This window comes from Salvelinus sp. IW2-2015, linkage group LG1 (assembly GCF_002910315.2).
Source record: "Salvelinus sp. IW2-2015 linkage group LG1, ASM291031v2, whole genome shotgun sequence".
NCBI lineage: Eukaryota > Metazoa > Chordata > Actinopteri > Salmoniformes > Salmonidae > Salvelinus > Salvelinus sp. IW2-2015.
In genome coordinates, this window is record NC_036838.1 from 34,815,237 (window position 1) to 34,838,647 (window position 23,411).

The window sequence follows — 23,411 nt, forward strand, 5'->3', positions numbered from 1 at the left end:
TCTACCTACATATTACTCAATTACCTTGACTAACCGGTGCCCCTGCACAACACTGCTGCTATTAATTATTTGTTAATTTTATTTCTTTTTTTTTTTAGGTATGTTGGTTAATAAGGGTTGTAAGCATTTCACTGTTGTATTCGGCCATGTGACAAATACAATTTGATTTGATTTATGACGGAATAAGACACTAACTGGCAGAATCAGACACTATTTAGCCGACATTGAAGAAAATGCAAGAAATCATATCAAATTAAAGAAAAAAACTGCTTAACAGATACCACATTTCATGCAACAAAATGTGTGGGATTGAGTTAGAGTAAGAGAGAGAGAGAGTTCTACAACGGGAGGAGACTCGTGTGACGTTCGACTCAATTCATATGTCCCTGCAGCGCAAAATCTCARAGCGCACAGCTAATCAAAGACTGGTCCACTGCGAACGCACAAATATTCATTTTTGGGCACTCTAGAAATAAAGAAATAATCGAAATGGGTGAACGCCTAGCCTACACCCACGATCATTCTATTTCCATTATTTTCTTTCTTTGAGTAGAAGGGTTTTGTTTTTCTCCGCTGCAGCTTTTGCATTGGATGGCATGCTTTATCAAGAAAAGCGTAGTACTTCTCTTCAAGATAAAATAGACATAGCCCTCTGCAGGTGAGCATTAGGGAGCTCACTATAGAATTTCGCGTTTCATTTCTTCATTAAGTGATTAGCGTTACTTGAAACTTGAGTTTACATTTTTTGCATTGAGCTAATCGGACACAAAGAGCAGAGGACGGAGAACAACGCTGCTGGAGTCGAGAATCATCATAGAGGACCTCTTGCGCAAGCCCCCACGAAAAATGTCATCTCAAACCAGAGTCAAGAAGGACAAGGAGATCATAGGAGAATATGAAACGCAAGTCAAAGGTGGGTATTACAGGATATGCAAATTCAGAAATGTTTTGACCTTGTGGAACTGCATCAATAGACCTGCAAGCTAAATGACACGAGACAAAATTGGGAAAGCATAGGCTACAGTTTCATTATTACATTTCAACGAATCATAAGTAAATCGACGTTTAGSTTTTGTGCCTGCTTGGTCACCTTACCAGTGCTGAGGGCTTGTCAAGTAGTAGACATAGCGTCCATCAATGTGGTTTGGTCACCTTTATCATCAGCATCCCTATCTATGTAGCTATTTTGCATATAATTATATTGTACCCAGCCTTCAGGTGACAGGAGATCTGTCAATGAACTTCTGTAGGCCCATTGATGAGGCCGCTGGACATGTGGGAGAGACCAGGAACGTTCGAAAGAAGGAATCATATAACTGAGGTCAATTCTTATATGCACCCTAAAGACGCCAGGGTAAAAGACAAGGTTTAGAAACTCGGAGTCGGACATTGGCTTTTCAGTCTGGCTCGATTTAGGGTCAGTGTGTTTGAAAGGCTGCACGCTTTGTTGCTGGGTAGAACGATCTGTGTACTGTCATGGTCCCTGGGGGGGGTCTGGGGCGGAGCTCCGTTAATTGCGCTCCTTTGTTTACATTTATTGAGCCTTTGAGTTCAGCCACACCACATTGCCTCTATATTAATGTCACTGGAGAAGCAAATAGCATCMATTTATATTGGATATCAATTATATTTGAATACATTGTCTAAGTGCAAGAGGCATCACTACAGTCTCTGGTTCGAATCCAGGCTGTATCACATCTGGCCATGATTGGGAGTCCCATAGGGYGGTGCACAATTGGCCCAGCGTCGTCTGGGTTTGGCCGRGGTAGGCTRTCATTGTAAATAAGAATTTGCCTAGTTAAATAAAGGTGAAATAAAAAATWAAAATTAACATAGCATGACACTACTACAGCAGGGGGGCTCTGGTGGCATTCTCTCTCTGTCTCCTYTCTCTGTTAGGAAGAATATCCTGTAGGACAGGGATCATCAACTAGATTCAGCCGCTGGCCAATTAGTTTTTTTGAGCGGATGGCAGAACATAATTACAAATCATTTGTAGACTGCAAATTGACCTCAAGAAGCCCAAACAGATATAATATTTGACTAAAACATAATAATTTCAAAACTTGCCCTGCATTTGCATATTATCACGTACACTGAGTGTACAAAACATTAGGAACACCTGYTTTTTCCATGACAGACTGACCAGGTGAGTTCAKGTAAAAGCTATGATTCCTTATTGATGTCAGCTGTTAAATCCATTTCAATCAGTATAGATGAAGGGGAGGAGACAGGTTAAAGAAGGATTTTWAAGCYTTCAGACAATTRAGTATTGTGTATGTGTGCCATTCAGAGGGTGAATGGGCAAGACAAAATATGTAAGTGCCTTTTAAACAGGGTATGGTAGYAGGTGCCAGGGGCACTGGTTTGAGTGTGTCAAGAACTGCAGTGCTGCTGGATTTTTCACACTCAACAGTTTCCCATATGTATCAGAATGGCCCACCACCCAAAGGACATCCAGCCAACTTGACACAACTGTGGAAAGCATTGGAGTCAACATGGACCAGCATTCCTGTGGAACGCTGTCGACAGCTTGTAGAGTTCATGCCCCAATGAATTGAGCTGTTCTGAGGGAAAAAGGTGGTTCAAGTCAATATTAGGAAGGTGTTTGTAATGTTTTATACACACAATGTAAATATCTCTATGARTAGGAATACTTTGGAACAGATTTCCAAAATTAAAATCACTTGGAGCTGATTTGCTGGTGTTTTTACAGTCTTATGCCCCCCCCAATCCCCCCCACCCCCAATTTGTATTATTTTTTTTAACAGAAAACTTACACGCAGGCTGCCAGTTGGGGATCCCTGCCCTACAGTATGTGTGTTTTCTGCCTGGCTGATGTTTACGAAGTGACAGTGCACCCTCAGAGCGTCAAGGTAGTGTGTGTGGGTGTGTGTGTGTGCGTGAGAGAGAGTGCGGCGGAGGGGAGGGCGGTCTGTGCTGTCTGTGCTGTGACTGAACAACATAGCAGGTCCTGTGGGGTCTGTATCCAGGCTTACGTGGCTTCTGCTCTGAAAGAGGCTTTACCCTCATAGGACATCTAACACTATCTCCCCAGAGTCCAGACAGGTGACACTAACATCTGGCTGATGGCTCTGAAGGTGTTATGAAAGATACAGATGTTGTTTTGCATGCTGCCTATGGTGAAATGTCATATTTTTTGTATTTATCTTATCGCCCTGTTTTCTGTCCTTCCTCTTAGAGCATCTAGACCTAATTAAACAAATGTAGATTTACTTTATTTGACTGATTGTCTTACCCTAGGCCAGACAGTATCAAGGCCTGGTGACAATAGCTGGTCATATTAGCCTTCCACTCAGTTATTGTCTGTGATAAATTAGAAAGAAYGTGTATACTCTCACTGTTTACACCCTTTAATAGTGTGGATGATCACACTTCCRCTGGCCTTCTAGCCTTCTGTTGCCTGGACCTGCCTCACTGCACTTTTTTTATGGTGCATTTGAAAGTATTCATACSCGTTTACTTTTTTCAAATGTTGTTACGTTAGTTTTATTCTAAAATTGATTTATTTGTTTTTTTYCCATCAAATCTACACACAATACCCGATAATGACAAATAWAAWWWWWTTGTTGTTGAAATTTTTGCTAATTTATAAAAAGTAAAGAAAACTGAAATATGACATTTACATAAGTATTCAGACCCCACAGAGGAACTCTACAGCTCTGTCAGAGTGACCATTGGGTTCTTGGTCACCTCCCTGACCAAGGCCCTTCTCCCCCGATTGCTCAGTTTGGCCGGGTGGCCAGCTCTAGGACGAGTCTTGGTGGTTCCAAACTTCTTCCATTTAAGAATGATGGAGGCCAATGTGTTCTTGGCAACCTTCAATGCTGCAGACATTTTWTTACCCTTCCCCAGATCTGTACCTCGACACAATCYGGTCTCGACCTCTACGGACAGTTCCTTCAACCTCTTGGCTTGGTATTTGCTCTGACATGCACTGTCAACTGTGGGACCTTGTATAGACAGGTGTGTGCCTTTCCAAATCATGTCCAATCAATTGAATTTACCACCGGTGGACTCCAATCAAGTTGTAGAAACATCTCAAGGATGATCAATGGAAACATGATACAACTGAGCTCAATTTCAAGTCTCRTAGCGAAGGGTCTGAATACTTATGTAAATAAGGTATCTGTTTTTTATTTGTAATACATTTGCAAACATTTCTAAAAACATGTTTTCACTTTGTCATTATTGGGTATTGTGTGTAGATTGCTGAGGATTTAACAAAAATGTAATCTATTTTTGAATAAAGCTGTAATGTAACAAAATGTGGAAAAAGTCAAGGGGTCTAAATACTTTCCAAAGGCACTGTWTGTACATAGTTCTGTTTCATTGATTTCAAAGTCTGAGATTATGGATCTAATAATGGATCACAGACTGAGTGATTCGATTTGTGATTTAGGCCTGAGGTAAAGGCTTTTAGGGAATTCTGTCAGGGTTGCAGCTGGGGATTTGTAGTTTATTATTGTCAAGCGTGTTAATCTGTTATTCACCATATTTATCACTGGGCTGGGCGAGACATGTTTTAAAAAGGATATCAATGATGCAGTTTCACCCAGTGCCGTCCTAGATAATCCAGCCYGTRCTGCTGTCACTGTGTTYCTATGCATCTCAGGGTAGTGGCCGTGGGGTGTGAAATACAAAGGCAAATAGGAGATTGAGCTGGATCATTGAGAATAATACTGTGAATTGTCTTCTACTACTGTAAGAATGGCAATACAGGGAATATTTTAGCATGCTAGAGAAGCCTGAACTCCTCAGGAATGCTGTATATAATGTAAGCCATCCAAATGAACCATAAAGACATAGGGGGTGGCGTATAACAATAAGGATGAACAAGTGACTGAACAGGCACCAAGAGAATGAGGAGAACCATCTTAAGCATCAGTGCTGCTAAGTGGGTTGAGTGGCAGTGTCAGTAAGCGAGAGAGGGAGAATTCCTCCCACCCAGTCTCAGTTAYTGTGCTGCAGGGGCTTATGGTTAATGATCGCCTGAGTCAACCCTCAGACGCTAGGCTAGGAGGAGAGGAGAGTGTGAACTGCTACTGGAGGATTATGGGTTGCTCTACAGCACCACTCTTASTTCTACTGGGGAAGGGTTGTATGTCTATTACTGCTGGTAATAATGGTAGTGAAACCTAATGTTGCCTTATATGGTGGTGTGACTTTAAATGATGTCTAGTAAATAACATCTTGTCTTCAGCTTGCCATTGGCCAGACTTCTCCAGTATGGCTCCTCTCTCTCTCTACCATGGCACTGTGCCGACTGGAAGGTTGTTTTGTTCATTCAACCATCTATTATTCAGCATCCATCTGAAGCTGCCATGGGAGCCATTCTCTAGTCCTATAAAGCCTGGCTGTGTGTAAGACAAGGCCTTGAAAGAGAGCAAGGAAGAGACTGATGCTAATTTATGGAGAAATCCGCCTCTTCACTCATTCTCAGCTGCTCAACCACACAGAGGATCTCCAGCAACCAACACAAGGGGGCTCCGACATCCACGGCCTGTTGGTTTTGTTCGTCAGTTGGTTAACAACAATGGCAGCGTTTTGGGGCTCTTTCTGTCTGTAAGGCCCAATCACTGTGCTACCATAATGAGCTTCAGTTTATTGATGGCACCTGACGTGGTGAGTTATTGCGTTTTTATGTATGGATGATGTATATGAGAGAGAGAGAGGGTGTTGATGATCAGTGTTGCCTTTCTGATAGGCCGTGGCACAGCATAGCTAGCTGCTGCAAGGTTGCTTGGCTTGTATTTATTGATAGATTGATTTCAGTAAGGCATCAGTGAATCATTTTAATAGTCATTTGAGCTTGAGGATGAAGACGTATGAACCAATAGGAAAGGGCAATGTTATCATTGTGATTAGTCTCTGTTTCCTCTTAAATGTATCCGTTTTAAATGATTCACCAAGCAAGAAAACAACTTCACATCGCCACAAACATTTTGCTCAAAAGATATGTGAATTTCATAAGTCAACTTCTCTTTTGGTATCATTGCAAATGCAGTGTAGGCCCCTGCAATGGAGACGTATGAGACAGAGAGGAGAGGATTCTAAAAGAAAAGCCTTCCCCCTCGCAAGACGCTCAGAGACCGCATGGATCAAAGGTCTTGGGATCATACTGTACATGTACTAGCTGGATTGCATACAGACGTGCAACACAGTACACACAGCATGTCTCTGTAATCTCCGTTTCTTGTTCATCCATTACATTTTACAGGGAAGCTTCTCTACTTCCTTCTTATGCTAGATTGGCTTGATAACCTAATACTGACGCATTTCCACTGCTTGTTTTCACCTTTTTCATAATCCCTTCTAAACCACTCAGTTGTGTAGCCGGGCCATGTGGTGAAACTCCTATGGTGTGGTTGTCTTGTGAGTGGTTCGTTTTTTATTAGATTTGTCTGTTATTTGTCTGTACTGTTCTCTCTCCCTATCCCCCCCACACCCGGCCCTGGCTGGGGGACAGCATGTTGCCTGTCCTTTTGGCAGCCTTCCCTGGCTTTGGCTCTGGTGCTGAACCTGATCCCATTGCAGGAGAAGTGCTACAGAGCAATCTCCTCAGAATCCTTTTGTTGTTTTTTAGAACAGTGAACCCTTAATGAACAGGATGCCGGAGCTTTGAATAACATGCCCACCCAAATCTGCTCCAAAATGTTCTGTATATTAGTTTATTTTGATGGCTCATCATCTTTTYTCCACATTAGCATTTTTCTGTAGCTGTGATGCTGTCTTTATAAAGTGTTGTTTATGGTGCTTATGAGAACATCATTGAAGGTGATGCAGTTACAGATCTGTAGTTCCCTACTAAACGCTTCCATTTGTTAGTACTTGATGGGTAATGTCACCATGTGCACTACAGGCTCTAACATTCATATCATGACTCAGTGAATACACACACATATTCATCATTTGCCTTCCATAGAAAAGACAGYGTTTACCTTGCAGCATAGCATTCCCTTATGGCCTCTTTCTCAGGTCACAGCTCGCTAATGACCGGTACACCCTCTGTCTGTCTAACCCTGGTGATACTCATGTACAAGCATGCCGGCAATTTCTTCACTAATAGCGCACACACACGCAGACAGACAGAGGAAACAGGGTCATGTTGCTGCAAGCAGGCAGCACTCTGTGGTCTGGTCAAGGGAGTTTTCAGTTTTCACACCTTTGGGCTCAGGTTTCTGCTACTGGGCTGGTGATAAGCCCTTCTCTGCAGGTTGTCCTCAGCCAGACCAAAAGCAAACAAACTCAACCTGCTCTGCAGAGGCAAAAAAAGTGAGTGGGATTTGATTCACATCTCACATAGCAGGTACAGTACCGGTTAAACGTTTGGACACGCCTACTCATTCAAGGGTTTTTCTTTATTTTTACAATTTTCAACATTGTAAACTTTGAAATAACACATATGGAATCATGTAGTAACCAAAAAAGTGTTAAACAAATCAAAACATTTTAGATTCTTCAAAGTAGCTGCTCTTTGCATTGATAACAGCTTTGCACACTCTTAGTATTCTCTCAACCAGCTTCACCTGGAATACTTTTCCAACAGTTTTGAAGGTGTTCCCACATTTGCTGAGCACTTGTTGGCTGCTTTTCCTTCACTCTGTGGTCCAACTCATCCCAAGCCATCTCAATTGGGTTGAGGTCGGGTGATTGTGGAGGCCAGGTCATCTGGTCAAATACCCCTTACATAGCCTGGAGGTGTGTTGGGTCATTGTCCTGTTGAAAAACAAATGATAGTCCCACTAAGCGCAAACCAGATGGGATGGCGTATCGCTGTAGAATGGTAGCCATGCTGGTTAAGTGTGCCTTGAATTCTAAATAAATCACAGACCGTGTCACCAGCAAAGCACCCCCACACCATCAAACCTCCATGCTTCACGGTGGGAACAACACATGCGGAGATCATCCGTTCACCTACTCTGCGTCTCACAAAGAAAATCTCAAATTAGAACTCATCAGACCAAAGGACAGATTTCCACCGGTCTAATGTCCATTGCTTGTGTTTCTTGGCCCAAGCAAGTCTCTTCTTCTTATTGGTGTCCTTTAGTAGTGGTTTCTTTGTAGCAATTYGACCATGAAGCCCTGATTCACACAGTCTCCTCTGAGCAGTTAAAGTTGAGATGTGTCTGTTACTTGAACTCTGTGAAGTTTTTTGGGCTGCAATTTCTGAGGTACAGTTAACTCTAATGAACTCTGGGTCTTCCTTTTTTTGTGGTGGTCCTCATGAGAGTCAGTTTCATCATAGAGCTTGATGGTTTTTGCGACTGCACATGAAGAAACTTTCAAAGTTCTTGACATTTTCCGGATTGACTGACCTTCATGTCTTAAAGTAATTATGGACTGGCACACCTGCTAATTGAAATGCATTCCAGGTGACTACCTCATGAAGCTGGTTGAGAGAAGGCCAAGAGTGTGGTACTGTACTGGTACTGTATGTCCAAAATCATTCTGTCTGTGTAATGTCAATGTTACCCAGAGGTCTGCTAAATACCCCTAGGATAGTTAGAGTAACAAAGTAATGTTTTAGCATAAKAATCAAATCAAATCAAATGTATTTATATAGCCCTTCTTACATCAGCTGATATCTCAAAATGCTGTACAGAAACCCAGCCTAAAACCCCCAAAAGCAAGCAATGCAGGTGTAGAAGCACGGTGGCTAGGAAAAACTCCCTAGAAAGACCAAAACCTAGGAAGAAACCTAGAGAGGAACCAGGATATGAGGGGTGGCCAGTCCTCTTCTGGCTGTGCCGGGTGGAAATTATAACAGAACATGGCCAAGATGTCCAAATGTTCATAAATGACCAGCATGGTCAAATAATAATAATCACAGTAGAACAAATCTAGCCTCCGATTTCTACAATACAGAATGCAAAAGAATGCAAATGTCCACTGCTAGAACCATAACCACAGTCCAACTATGCCTTACTAAGGTTAGAGAGAACCATATAGTGTATATCATGTACTGATGGCCTCCCATAATATTAACTCTCATGCCTCAGGATTCTACCCAGGCTACCCCTGTTTGTTTCATGCAGAGCAGAGGGCTTTGATGAGTTTCAGTTATGATCCCAGCACACCCAAAAGGGGAGAAAGTGTTATGTTTTATTAGAAGGGCTAGAGAGAGCAGCCAATATGAAAAGCATTCCAAAGAAACCGACTTCTTGCCAAGTGAGAGCCAAGGGGATAGTGTTCACACATTGGGTGGATAGACAATAGTGTAGACTATAGGTGTTGTTACTCCCAGTGATCACACTAATACAATTACTGAGATCAGAGATGTGCACTGTACTGCACAGATGCAACTAGTCTTCTGCCTTTTAGTGAAATGTGGATAGTTTGAGAATAAATACTATTTTGCACATCTGACAATCATTTCCTATTAAGAACTTTTGGTAAGCTTAGCTTGGATCAGAAAAATACTATGCCTATATATTTTCCTGATTGTACCTCCTGTGTTCTTCTGTTTTGCCTTAGCATATTATAGCTAAAGGTTTGTTGTATTGCAATAAATCATATAATAATTTGAAGTCTTTGACATAGAATAATTGGTTCCAGAATATATTTTGTCTTCATCTGGAATTTGTGATGGCTGAACTGCTGGCACATGAAAAGTGTTAAGAAGGAATGTGGGCATTTCCATGTAAAAAGCACCATGAGCACTAACATGTGAAGTTCATAGGAGCACATCACATTTGGCGTCAAATGAAAGCTAAGAGTCTATATATTTTTGAGAAATTAAGGCATATATAAATGTTTTAACCATTTCCCATCCTAAAAATTTGAAAATAATAAAGGCTTTGAATTCTGGTCAAACGGGAAAAGGGGTCTTAGACAACATCTAACAGAAACAGTATTTAATAGGTATTAGAAATGCATCAAAACACAGTAATATTGAAGCAAAGACCCCTGCCAACTAATATCAACATTTCTATTTTGTTTTGCAGAAATTATTTGCTTTCTGTAAGTTTAAGAAATATTGCCTAGTGTGTTGACATTCTGTTACCAAAAACCAACGTACAGTGCATTCGGTAAGTATTCAGAMCCCTTGACTTTCTTCACATTTTGTTACGTTACAGCCTTATTCTAAAATTGCTGAAATTRTTTTTTCCCATCATCAATCTACACACAATACCCCATAATGACAAAGCAAAAACAGGTTTTTAGAAATTTTGCAAATGTATTTAAAAATAAAAAACTTATGACATTTACATAAGTCTTCAGACCCTTTACTTAGTACTTTGTTGAAGCACCTTTGGCAGTGATTACAGCCTCGAGTCTTGTTGGTTATGACGCTACAAGCTTGGCACACCTGTATTTGGGGAATTTCTCTCATTCCTCTCTGCAGGTCCTCTCAAGCTCTGTCAGGTTGGATGGGGAGCGTCGCTGCCCAGCTATTTTCAGGTCTCTCCAGAAATGCCACTCAAGGACATTCAGAGAATTGTCCCGAAGCCACTCCTGCGTTGTCTTAGCTGTGTGGTTCGGGTCGTTGTCCAGTTGGAAGGTGAASCGTCGCCCCARTATGAGGTCCTGAGGGCTCTGGAGCAGGTTTTCATCAAGGATCTCTCTGTACTTTGCTCCATTCATCTTTCCTTTGATCCTGACTAGTCTCCCAGTCCCTGCCACTGAAAGACATCCCCACAGCATGATGCTGCCACCACCATGCTTCACCGTAGGAATGGTGCCAGGTTTCATCCAGAGGTGATGCCTGGCATTCAGGCCAAAGAGTTCATTATTGGTTTCATCAGACCAGGGAATCTATTTTCTCATGGTCTGAGAGTCCTTTAGGTGCCTTTTGGCAAACTCCAAGCGAGCTGTCATGTGCCTTTTACTGAGGAGTTGCTTCCGTCTGGCCACTCTGCCATAAAGGACTGATTGGTGGAGTGCTGCAGAGATGGCTGTCCTTCTGGAAAGTTCGCCCATCTCCACAGAGGTACTCTGGAGTTCTGTCAGAGTGAACATTGGGGTCTTGGTCACCTCCCTGACCAAGGCCCTTCTCCCCCGATTTCTCAGTTTGGCCGGGCAGCAAGCTCTAGGAAGAGTTTAAGAATGATGGAGGCCACTGTGTTCTTGGGGACCTTCAATGCTGTAGAAATGTTTTGCTACCCTTCCCCAGATCTGTGCCTCGACACAATCCTGTCTCGGAGCTCTACGGACTATTCCTTCGACAGTGCTCTGACATGCACTGTCAACTGGGGGACCTTTATAAAGATAGGTTTGTGTCTTTCCAAATCATGTCCAATCAATTGAATTTACCACAGGTGGACTCAAGGATGATCTCAAGGATGATCAAAGATCTCAAGGATGATCAATGGAAACAATTTCGAGTCTCATGGCAAAGGGTCTGAATACTTATGTAAATAAGGTATTTTTGTTTACATTTTTTTAAATAAATTTGCAAAAACTTCTCAACCTGTTTTTGCTTTCTCATTATGGGCTATTTTGTATAGATTGATGAGGGAAACATATTTAATACAATTTAGACTAGGGCTGTAACGTAACAAAATGTGGAAAAAGTCAAGGGGTCTGAATACTGTATTTTCTCATTTCTCTCCATCATGCATGAGGATAATGAAAGTTCACAGAAGTAACAAGTTAAGGTAGACTTRCCAATTAGTTATAGTGTCTTTACTGATTACAATTTGGTTTATGATTTAAGTTATTAAAACGTGTCATTCTGTTACAAAATTGGTAACAGAATGACCAACAAATCAGTAACAGAAGGACTGCAGCTGAATTGGCTACAATGGGAATTTGTAGGAAACACAACCCAGAGTTGGGAAACAGCAAAAAAATAAGTAAAATAAAATATGACAAAAATTAAAAAATATATATATCTAAAAAAAAACACTGTTGGGGCACCTGCTACTGTCCTCCCTTCCACTGACATACTGTTATGTTCAGCTTATAGCTGTTTTATTTTTAAATTCTGTTCCATGGAGGTCAAAGAAAGAGTGTGAAAACAGTTTGGGCAAACCCTCCCCTTGTCTCTCTTTTCTCTCTCCATTTAATGTCACCTCTCCCGGCTCTTACTGACACCTACCCATGAGCCCCCTCTCATTCCATTTACTGTAACCAGCGTCCTCACCCACTAAGCAACGACCAACACCGGGCGTCCATGGACGCTGAACTTTGCTCTGCTGTGCTTAGCTGCGACCACAACTATAATCTTGTAGGATAGGAAGTATCCTAGTTGTGGAAGGTTGAATGCCTGGTGACGGAAAATAAACGTCTGAATCCAACTTTTGTCCAAACTGCACAACAATCCTGCTGTGTTAGACAGTGGGCTGCCATTAGACCACGCACTTCCTACAACGTAATCTACCACCGTTTACACCAAGATTGTGGTTCAACTTTCTTTTGATTGCGAGGGACACATTTAACCTTACGACTGGTAAGTAGTGTTGCTAGAGGTTATCAATATTATTTTGTTGATGCGAAAGCCGGACAAATGAGGTTAAGTTTATTTTCCGTTGCTAGTCATTTCAACCTTCTTCAACGAGGATACTTCCCGTCCTTCAAGAACCAAATTTGGTCATGTTTGGGGGCGGAGCTCAAACATCCATAGGAGGATATTCAATTTTTCTACCTTTGTGTACCTACTCAGGATATGTCACCATAAAGAGAAGGACATTCATAATTATGCATTTCTGTATAGTACAGATCAGGGACCCATTATGTCATTCTGTTACCATCATTCTGTTACGGGTGTTAATCCACTGCATTTACTATAGTTCAATAACCAAAATAGTTTGTTTTTTAACTCAAGGTGTCATATCACAGCTCACACCCCATTCTTTCTGCAGRCATCTTTGAATCTCAATCGGAGTAGATATTTAACACAGTTTAAAACACCCATGTGTTTATTATTTGATATCAAGCGGCCTCAATATTAGTTTAAATCGGGCTGATTTTATTGACCTTGAGCTTTGGTTTAACAATGTTGACATCCCATTTGAAATATGCGAGGTTGGGAGTGTGTCTGTTTGTTTTAACTCCAGGTTACAAGGCAGCTTTTCTGTAATCAGACAGGGGAGATCAATGCAGCAAACCATCCATGCAGTGTTAGGCATTAAGGCAACATCCAAGTGGTAAACAGCCTCAAACGATTGCAATAGATTTGCACTGATTAACTCATATTTCATATTGGTCTTTGGCAATATTCATCAGATTATCAAAATAAGGTTTCTGGTCACAGTGTACTGAGCCTAGTGTGAAGTAATTGGGCCGTGAGAACCAACCAGTGGGTCCCAACCAATTATGTAGTCTATATGGTGTCTATGGTCCCCATGTTCCAAACCACCATTTGTGAAACAACAGTCTAGTTTAGATCACTGTAAACTATGACCAGGCCATGCGTCTCCATAAAGACCAATATGTTGGCCAACTCAGTCAATGCAATCAGTGTTCTCTCTACTGTAGTTGTCCTGGTCCTAATTGGCCAAATTTGAAGTGACTACAGCTGCTCACAATAAATTGCTARTTTGTATAAATTGTTCCGTGGATTTCAGAAATAATCAAATCAAATGTTATTTGTCACATGTGCCGGATACTATAGGTGTAGACCTTACTGTGAAACGCTTACTTACAASCCCTTAACCAACAATGCAGTTCAAGAAATAGAGTTAAGAAAATATTTACTAAATAAAGAAATGCAATAAAAATAAAACAACAAAAGTAACAAGAAAATTGCATTACCTTAACGAGGCTATATACAGGGGGTAACAGGGCCAAGTCAATGTGCAGGGGTGCAGCTTAGTTGAGGTCATTTGTAAAGTGACTATGCATAGATAATAAACAGCGTGTAACAGCAGTGTAAAAACAAAGGGGGGGGGGTCAATGTAAATAATCCGGGTGGACATTTGATGAATTGTTCAGTAGTCTTATGGCTTGGGGGTAGAAGCTGTTAAGGAGCCTTTTGGTCCTAGACTTGGTGCAGCTGTAGAAATTTTTAAGGATCTTGGGACCCATGACAAATCTTTTTAAGGGGAAAAGGTGTTGTTGTGCCCTCTTCACACCTGTCTTGATGTGTTTGAAACATGATAGTTTGTTGGTGATGTGGACACCAAGGAACTTGAAACTCTCAACCCGCTCCACTTCAGCCCCGTCGATGTAAATGGGGGCCTGTTCGGCCCTCCTTTTCCTATAGTCCACAATCAGCTCCTTTGTCTTACTCACATTGAGGGAGAGGTTGTTGTCCTGGCACAACACGGCCAGGTCTCTGACCTCCTCCGTATAGGCTGTCTCATCGTTGTCGGTGATCAGGCCTACCACTGTTGTGTCATCAGCAAACTTAATGATGGTGTTGGAGTCGTGCTTGGCCACGCAGTTATGGGTGAACAGGGAGTACAGGAGGGGACTCAGCAATCACCCCTGAGGGGCTCCAGTGTTGAGGATCAGCGTGGCAGATGTGTTGTTGCCTACCCTTACCAAGTCAAATCAGCTTTTATTAGTCACATACACATGGTTAGCAGATGTTAATGCGAGTGTAGCGAAATGCTTGTGCTTCTAGTTCCGACAGTGCAGTAATATCTGACAAGTAATCTAACAATTTCCCAACAACTACCTAATACACACAAATCTAAAGGGATGAATGAGAATATGTACATATAAATAGTTGGAGCGATGGCCAAGCGGCATAGGCAAAGTGCAATAGATGGTATAAAATACAGTATATACATATGAGTAATGTAAGATATAGTTGAAGTTGGAAGTTTATATACACCTTAGCCAAATACATTTAAACTCAGTTTTTCACAATTCCTGACATTTAATCCTAGTAAAAATTCCCTGTTTTAGGTCAGTTAGGATCACCACTTTATTTTAAGAATGTGAAATGTCAGCATAATAGTAGGGGAAATTATTTATTTCAGCTTTTATTTCTTTCATCACATTCCCAGTGGGTCAGAAGTTTACATACACACAATTATTATTTAGTAGCATTGGCTTTAAATTGTTTAACTTGGATCAAATGTTTTAAGTAACCTTCCACAATCTTCTCACATTAAGTTGGGTGAATTTTGGCCCATTCCTCCTGACAGAGCTGGTGTAACTGAGTCAGGTTTGTAGGCCTCCTTGTTCGCACACGCTTTTTCAGTTTTGCCCACACATTTTCTATAGGATTGAGGTCAGTGCTTTGTGATGGCCACTCCAATACCTTGACTTTGTTGTCCTTAAGCCATTTGCCACAACTTTGGAAGTAAGCTTGGGGTCATTGTCCATTTGGAAGACCCATTTGCGACCAAGCTTTAACTTCCTGACTGATCTGTTGTGATGTTGCTTCAATATATCCACATAATTTTCCTCCCTCATGATGCCATCTATTTTGTGAAGTGCACCAGTCCCTTCTGCAGCAAAGCACCCCCACAACATGATGCTGCCACCCCCGTGCTTCACGATTGGGATGGTGTTCTTCGGCTTGCAAGCCCCTTTTTCCTCCAAACATAACGATGGTCATTATGGCCAAATAGTTTTATTTTTGTTTCATCAGACCAGAGGACATTTCTCCAAAAAGTACGATCTTTTTCACCATGTGCAGTTGCAAACCGTAGTATGGCTTTTTTATGGCGGTTTTGGAGCAATGGCTTATTCCTAGCTGAGGTGCCTTTCAGGTTATGTCGATATAGGACTTGTTTCAATGTGGATATAGATACTTTTATACCTGTTTCCTCCAGCATCTTCACAAGGTCCTTTGCTGTTGTTCTGGGATTGATTTGCACTTTTCTCTAGGAGACAGAACGTGTTTCCTTCCTGAGCGGTATGACGGCTGCGTGGTCCCATGGTGTTTATACTTGCATACTATTGTTTGTACAGATGAACGTGGTACCTTCAGGCGCTTGGAAATTGCTCCCAAGGATGAACCAGACTTGTGGAGGTCTACAATTCTTTTTCTGAGGTCTTGGCTGATTTCTTTTGATTTTCCCATGATGTCAAGCAAAGAGGCACTGAGTTTGAAGGTAGGCCTTGAAATACATCCACAGGTAGACCTTCAAATGACTGAAATTATGTCAAATAATCTATCAGAAGCTTCTAAAGCCATGACATCGTTTTCTGGTATTTTCCGAGCTGTTTAAAGGCACAGTCAACTTATTGTATGTAAACTCTGACCCACTGGAATTGTGATACAGTGAATTATAAGTGAAATAATCTGTCTGTAAGCAATTGTTGGAAAAATGACTTGTGTCATGCACAAAGTAGATGTCCTAACCGACTTGCCAAAGCTTTAGTTTGTTAACAAGAAATTTGTGGAGTGGTTGAAAAACGAGTTTTAATGACTCCTACCTAAGTGTTAGTAAACTTCTGACTTCAACTGTATGTGAACATTATTAAAGGGGCATTATTTAAAGTGGCATTGTTTAAAGTGACTAGTGAACSATTTTATTAAAGTGCCCAGGGATTGGGTCTCAATGTAGGCAGCAGCCTCTCTGAGTTAGTGACTGCTGTTTAGCAGTCTGATGACCTTGAGATATAAGCTGTTTTTCAGTCTCTCGTTCCAAGCTTTGATGCACCTGTACTGACCTCGCCTTCTGGATGGTAGCGGTGTGAACAGGCAGTGGCTCGGGTGGTTGTTGTCCTTGATGATCTTTTTGACCTTCCTGTGACACCGGGTGCTGTATGTGTCCTGGAGGGCAGGTAGTTTGCCCCCAGTGATGSGTTGTGCAGACCGCACCACCCTCTGGAGAGCCTTGCAGTTGAGGGCGGTGCAGTTRCCATACCAGGCTGTGATACAACCCGACAGGATGCTCTCGATTGTGCATCTGTAAAAGGTTGTCAGGATTATGGGTGACAAGCCAAATTTCTTCAGCCTCCCGAGGTTGAAGAGTAGCTGTTACGCCTTCTTCACAACACTGTTTGTGTGGGTGGACCATTTCAGTTTGTCGGTGATATGTACGCCGAGGAACTTAACTTCCACCTTCTCCACTGCTGTCCCATCGATGTGGATGGGGGTTACTCCCTATGCTGTTTCCTGACATCCACGATCATCTCCTTTGTTTTGTTGACGTTGAGTGAGAGGTTGTTTTCCTGACACCACACTCCCGAGTGCCCTCACCTTCTCCCTGTAGGCTGTCCTGTCGTTGTTGGTAATCAAGCCCACTACTGTTGTGTCATGTGAGATGTTGTTTCCTACCTTCACCACCTGGGGGCGGCCCGTCAAAGTCCAGGACCCAATTGCACAGGGTGGGGTTGAGACCCAGGGACTCCAGCTTGATGATGAGCTTGGAGAGTACTATGGTATTGAATGCTGAGCTGTAGTCAATGAACAGCATTCTTACGTAGGTATTTCTCTTCTCCAGATGGGATAGGGCAGTGTGATGGCGATTGCATCGTCTGTGGACCTGTTGGGGCAATATGCAAACTGAAGTGGGTCTAGGGTGGCCGGTAAGGTGGAGGTGATATGATCCTTGGCTAGTCTCTCAAAGCACTTCATGATGACGGAAGTGAGTGCTACGGGGCAGTAGTCATTTTGTTCAGTTATCTTTGCCTTCTTGGGTACAGTAACATTGGTGGCCATCTTGAAGCATTTGGGGACAGCAGACTTGTATAGGGAGAGATTGAATATGTCCGTAAACACACCAGCCAGCTGGTCTGCGCATGCTCTGAGGACGTGGCTAGGGATGCCGTCTGGGCCAGCAGCCTTGCGACTATTTTTGTAGTCCGTGATTTCCTGTCGACCCTGCCACATACAGTGGGGAGAACAAGTATTTGATACACTGCCGATTTTGCAGGTTTTCCTACTTACAAAGCATGTAGAGGTCTGTAATTTTTGATATAAGGTACACTTCAACTGTGAGAGACGGAGTCTAAAACAAAATATCAGAAAATCACATTGTATGATTTTTAAGTAATTAATTTGCATTTTATTGCATGACATAAGTATTTGATACATCAGAAAAGCAGAACTTAATATTTGGTACAGAAACCTTTGTTTGCAATTACAGAGATCATACGTTTCCTGTAGTTCTTGACAGGTTTGCACACACTGCAGCAGGGATTTTGGCCCACTCCTCCATACAGACCTTCTCCAGATCCTTCAGGTTTCGGGGCTGTCGCTGGGCAATACGGACTTTCAGCTCCCTCCAAAGATTTTCTATTGGTGCCGATCTGGAGACTGGCTAGGCCACTCCAGGACCTTGAGATGCTTCTTACGGAGCCACTCCTTAGTTGCCCTGGCTGTGTGTTCGGGTCGTTGTCATGCTGGAGACCCAGCTACGACCCATCTTCAATGCTCTTACTGAGGGAAGGAGGTTGTTGGCCAAGATCTCGCGATACATGGCCCATCCATCCTCCCCTCAATACGGTGCAGTCGTCCTGTCCCCTTTGCAGAAAAGCATCCCCAAAGAATGATGTTTCCACCTCCATGCTTCACGGTTGGGATGGTGTTCTTGGGGTTGTACTCATCCTTCTTCTTCTTCCAAACACGGCGAGTGGAGTTTAGACCAAAAAGCTCTATTTTTGTCTCATTAGACACAATGACCTTCTCCCATTCCTCCTCTGGATCATCCAGATGGTCATTGGCAAACTTCAGACGGGCCTGGACATGCGCTGGCTTGAGCAGGGGGACCTTGTGTACACTGCAGGATTTTAATCCATGACGGCGTAGTGTGTTACTAATGGTTTTCTTTGAGACTGTGGTCCCAGCTCTCTTCAGGTCATTGAAGGAGGTCCTGCCGGGTAGTTCTGGGCTGATCCTCACCTTCCTCATGATCATTGATGCCCCACGAGGTGAGATCTTGCATGGAGCCCCAGACCGAGGGTGATTGACCGTCATCTTCAACTTCTTCCATTTTCTAATAATTGCGCCAACAGTTGTTGCCTTCTCCCAAGCTGCTTGCCTATTGTCCTGTAGCCCATCCCAGCCTTGTGCAGGTCTACAATTTTATCCCTGATGTCCTTACACAGCTCTCTGGTCTTGGCCATTGTGGAGAGGTTGGAGTCTGTTTGATTGAGTGTGTGGACAGGTGTCTTTTATACAGGTAACGAGTTCAAACAGGTGCAGTTAATACAGGTAATGAGTGGAGAACAGGAGGGCTTCTTAAAGAAAAACTAACAGGTCTGTGAGAGCCGGAATTCTTACTGGTTGGTAGGTGATCAAATACTTATGTCATGCAATAAAATGCAAATTAATTAGTTAAAAATCATACAATGTGATTTTCAGGATTTTTGTTTTAGATTCCGTCTCTCACAGTTGAAGTGTACCTATGATAAAAATTAGCAGACTCTACATGCTTTGTAAGTAGGAAAACCTGCAAAATCGGCAGTGTATCAAATACTTGTTCTCCCCACTGTACGTCTTGTGTCTGAGCTGTTGAATTGCGACTTCACTTTGTCCCTGTACCAGCTTTTCGCTTGTTTGATTGCCTTGCGGAGGGATTAACTACGCTGTTTATATTCAGCCATATTTCCAGACCTCTTTCCATGGTTAAATGYGGTGGTTCGCGCTTTCAGTTTTGCGCGAATGCCGCCATGCATCCACAGTTTCTGGTTAGGGTAGGTTTTAATAGTCACTGTGGTTACAACATCTCCAATGCACTTCTTTATAAACTCACTCACCGAGTCAGCATATAGATCGATGTTGTTCTCTGAGGCTGACCGGAACATATCCCAGGCTGCGTGATCAAAACAATCTTCCGATTGAGATTGGTCAGACCAGTGTTGAATGGTTTTAGTCACTGGTACATCTTGAGTTTCTGCCCATAAGACGGTAGGAGCAAGATGGCATCGTGGTCGGATTTGCCGAAGGGACGGCAGGGGAGGGCTTTGTATGCATCGCGCAAGTTAGAATAGCAGTGATCGAGTGTATTACCCCCGCGTGTAGTGCAATCAATATGCTGATAGAATTTAGGTAGCCTTGTTCTCAAATGTGCTTTGTTAAAATCCCCAGCTACAATAAATGCAGCCTCAGGATGTAAGGTTTCCAGTTTACATAGAGTCCAGTGAAGTTCCTTGAGGGCCGCCTTGGTGTCTTCTTGAGGGGGAATGTACACAGCTGTGACGATAACTGACGAGAATTCTCTTGGGAGGTAATATGGCCGGCATTTGATTGTAAGGAATTCTAGGTGGGTGAGCAGAAGGACTTGACTTCCTGTATGTTGTTATGATTACACCATGAGTCGTTAATCATGAAGCATACACCTCCGCCCTTCCTCTTCCCAGAGAGGTGTTTATCTCTGTCAGCGCAATGCATGGAGAAGCCCGGTGGCTGAACCGATTCCGACAACATATCCTGAGATAATCACTTTGAGGCACCTGGGGGTGGACCTTCAGGAAGTCCAAGATTCAGTTGCAGAGGGAGGTGTTTAGTCCCAGAGTCCTTAGCTTAGTGATGAGCTTCATGGGCACTATGGTGTTGAACGCTGAGCTGTAGTCAATGAAAGCATTCTCACATAGGTGTTCCTTTTGTCCAGGTGGGAAAGGGCAGTGTGGAGTGCGATTGAGATTGCGTTATCTGTGGATCTGTTGGGGCGATATCCTAATTGGGGGTAGGTYTAGGGTTTCCGGCATGATTTTGTTGATGTGAGCCATTACCACCCGGCTTTGTGAATGTTGACCTGTTTAAAGGTCTTGCTCACATCGGCTATGGAGAGCGTGATCACACAGTCGTCCAGAACAGCTGGTGCTCTCATGCATGCTTGGGTGTTGCTTGCCTCGATTATAAAAGGCATTTAGCTTGTCTGGTAAGCTCGCGTCACTGGGCAGCTTGCGGCTGGGTTTCCCTTTGTAGTCCGTAATATTTTTCAAGGCCTTAGTAGAAAAGCAAAAGCTTCTATTTAATGAGTGATCTGCGGAGTATTAATTTGTTTGTTACAATAATAGATTAGTCCCCAGGTTCAATCATTGTGTTTGCTTCGGCATTGGTTAATTACACATGGGTCTCCTGAATATTTACTGCCATTTCAATACATGATCTCACGTAACTAAGCATGCAGTCAGTTTTTTTATGCTCAAAATAATTCTAAATGAGACAAAAAGCACCAAAAGGCAATTGTAACGGCTGTCAATGTCGTTCTCCTCCTCAGACGAGGAGGAGCATGGATCGGACCAAGATGCGGAGTAGGAGGTATTCATGATTTTAATGGCAAACCAACAAACACTACAAATAAACAAAACAACAAACGTGACTAACCTGCAACAGTCCTGTGTGGCCCAAACGCTAACACAGGAAACAAACACCCACAAAACACCAGTGAAACCCTGGCTGCCTTAGTATGACTCTCAATCAGAGACAAACGATACACACCTGTCTCTAATTGAGAATCATACCAGGCCGAACACAAAACCCAACATAGAAATAGAAAACATAGACTGCCCACCCAACACTCACGCCCTGACCAATAAATACATATAAAACAAGAGAAAACAGGTCAGGAACGTGACAGCAATACAGAAAGGGAAGAAAAAATGTCCAAAATATTAAATATGCAGCAGTGAGCAGCAATCCTAGTTGGAGCACAGCCAGCACAGCCAGGCAGGGGAAATGATGGCATGGTATTTAGGCCACATTAGTTCCCAGCCAAGGAGTTTCCATGGACGACACAGCGTGCTACTCTACTTTTCAGATGATTTAACCTCTGTCACTGAGACGGTCAGCAGTGAGAAGTGCTAAAACAACAGTGGCCTCTGACAACCAGTAACATTAGCTACAGCACACTGCCAACACTTAGCTGCAAGGACTCTTTCCTACCATACCAAATAGAAAGGGGGGATAAAAAGTTAGCCGTTTTAGTCATTAATAAACTCCTAATTACACTTTGACCTGGCTGATTAACAATATGATATAGCAATATATAAGACTGATTATGAATGAAAATACCAATGAGCTGAGGCAGCTATTAGCAGCACAGCAGTCCTTCAGCAACCTCCACTGAAGATAGAGATGTACTGTAGCATCGCAGCACAGCAGTCCTTCAGCAACCTCCACTGAAGATAGTAGCTGGTTAAGGTTTCTTGAGGAAGGCCGACAGACCGGACAGCTGTGGCGAGTTCGCATTTTCTAATAAACAGCAGAGAGCGATGTTGGCGTAGCATTTAGGTACTGTATTTTTCATACAGGCGGCGAAGTCGACATTGTGAAGGTTTTATTTGTGTAGGTTGGGTGGTGTCGTGTGTTGGCCTGACATAGAAGCTACGAGAAGAGCCGATTCGATTTGGGACATTCGGTAGCATTGCTGTTTTATTTATAATGTTTATTTACTGTTGTTCTTGTTTAATTGTGTGGTCAGAAACATTTGTTTATGGCATGTAGATGGATCGAGCGAAGTTTACGTTTAATGCCTCAAAACAAGCAATAGACCCTGTGTATTGGTTACTTGGAGGAGTTTAATCTTCATAAGAGTTACTCGGCGACAGCGGGGCTGATATGTCCATTTTCTCTGTCGAATTAATACGTGGGTTTCATTTGCATCTTTCGGAAGCGCATAGGCCGTCAAATGAAGGGAGGGCAGCGAAAAAGAAAATAGGCCGAAATGGCTAACCCGTTATTTTTCTGTAGGCTACTGTTTTACGCACGAATAGGGATACATTGTGCTTTCCCTGCGGGCTAATTTCATTTTTATGTTGTTTTACCATGTTTGTAAATGTTTGAATGGCCTTCTTTTGGGTATTGGGCACGGAGACATAGGTTGAGCTGCCATTTGAAATTGTGACAGTTGTGAAGCATCATCTGCAGCGCGAGAGGCTGTTGTACAGGTAGAAGCATATGCATCAGCATATTGGCTGAAATTGGGGCTAAGTGCATCACACACAAAACTGACAAGGATAAATTCCGGATTACATCCTAGCAGTTTCTTTGTAGCCTATCACGCAGGTTTATTTGTCCTTCAGATGTATGCGTTTTGCTAGTAAGGATGCTAAGCGTTACATATTGTAGTCAGAAATGGTGTGCCGTGGGTTGGCTTTTTATCAATATTATGAGGGGAAAGATTCAACATTGTATGAATTGGTGGCTAACTTTTATTATGAAGGGGTATTATGGCTGACCTAACAAGTGAAGTATTCTGCCAGGGTTGATTCAGTTTTTTTGGGGACTACTATCCAAGGAATAATTACTTGCTTTCAGACAATTATGGGTTAATATTTAAAGGTGGGGGGAAAAATAGAAAAACAGAAAAACTAGAGACATGCAACAAGGTTGAAAGGCTGGGGTAGATTTCCAGCAAGGGTGTGTTGAGTGAGAAATCAAGTCATTGTTTAGCTTTTCGGAATGCATCACCATATAGAGGTTGAAGGGCTCTCAGAAAATTATCTGATCTTTCAACCCGCGCCCCTCCCCCCCCCCCTCCACACACCACTCCCTCGTAAGATTAGCAAGGAACAACAGTCCTTCAGGCCAACCTCCACTGAAGATAGAGCTGTTATGTAGCATCCGCAGCACAGCAGTCTTCAGCAAGCCT

The 23,411-nt window shown here is 42.7% G+C and overlaps 1 protein-coding gene across 5 annotated transcripts in view; it reads left to right on the forward strand.

The window, feature by feature from the left end:
* The first annotated feature begins 367 nt into the window (after positions 1–367).
* Positions 368–23,411, forward strand: part of srgap3 (SLIT-ROBO Rho GTPase activating protein 3) — a 123,793-nt gene continuing 100,749 nt past the window's right edge. For 4 of the 5 annotated variants that reach the window (XR_002877644.1, XM_023990942.1, XM_023990921.1 and 1 more), the window contains exon 1: positions 370–913. Coding sequence is in view for 4 of the 5 variants with exons in the window: in XM_023990942.1 (XP_023846710.1) it covers positions 847–913 (67 nt within the window). In the remaining variant the exon portion in view is untranslated. Of the gene's footprint in view, positions 914–23,411 lie in introns of all 5 variants that reach the window. The other variant, XM_070444563.1, reaches the window with a different exon arrangement.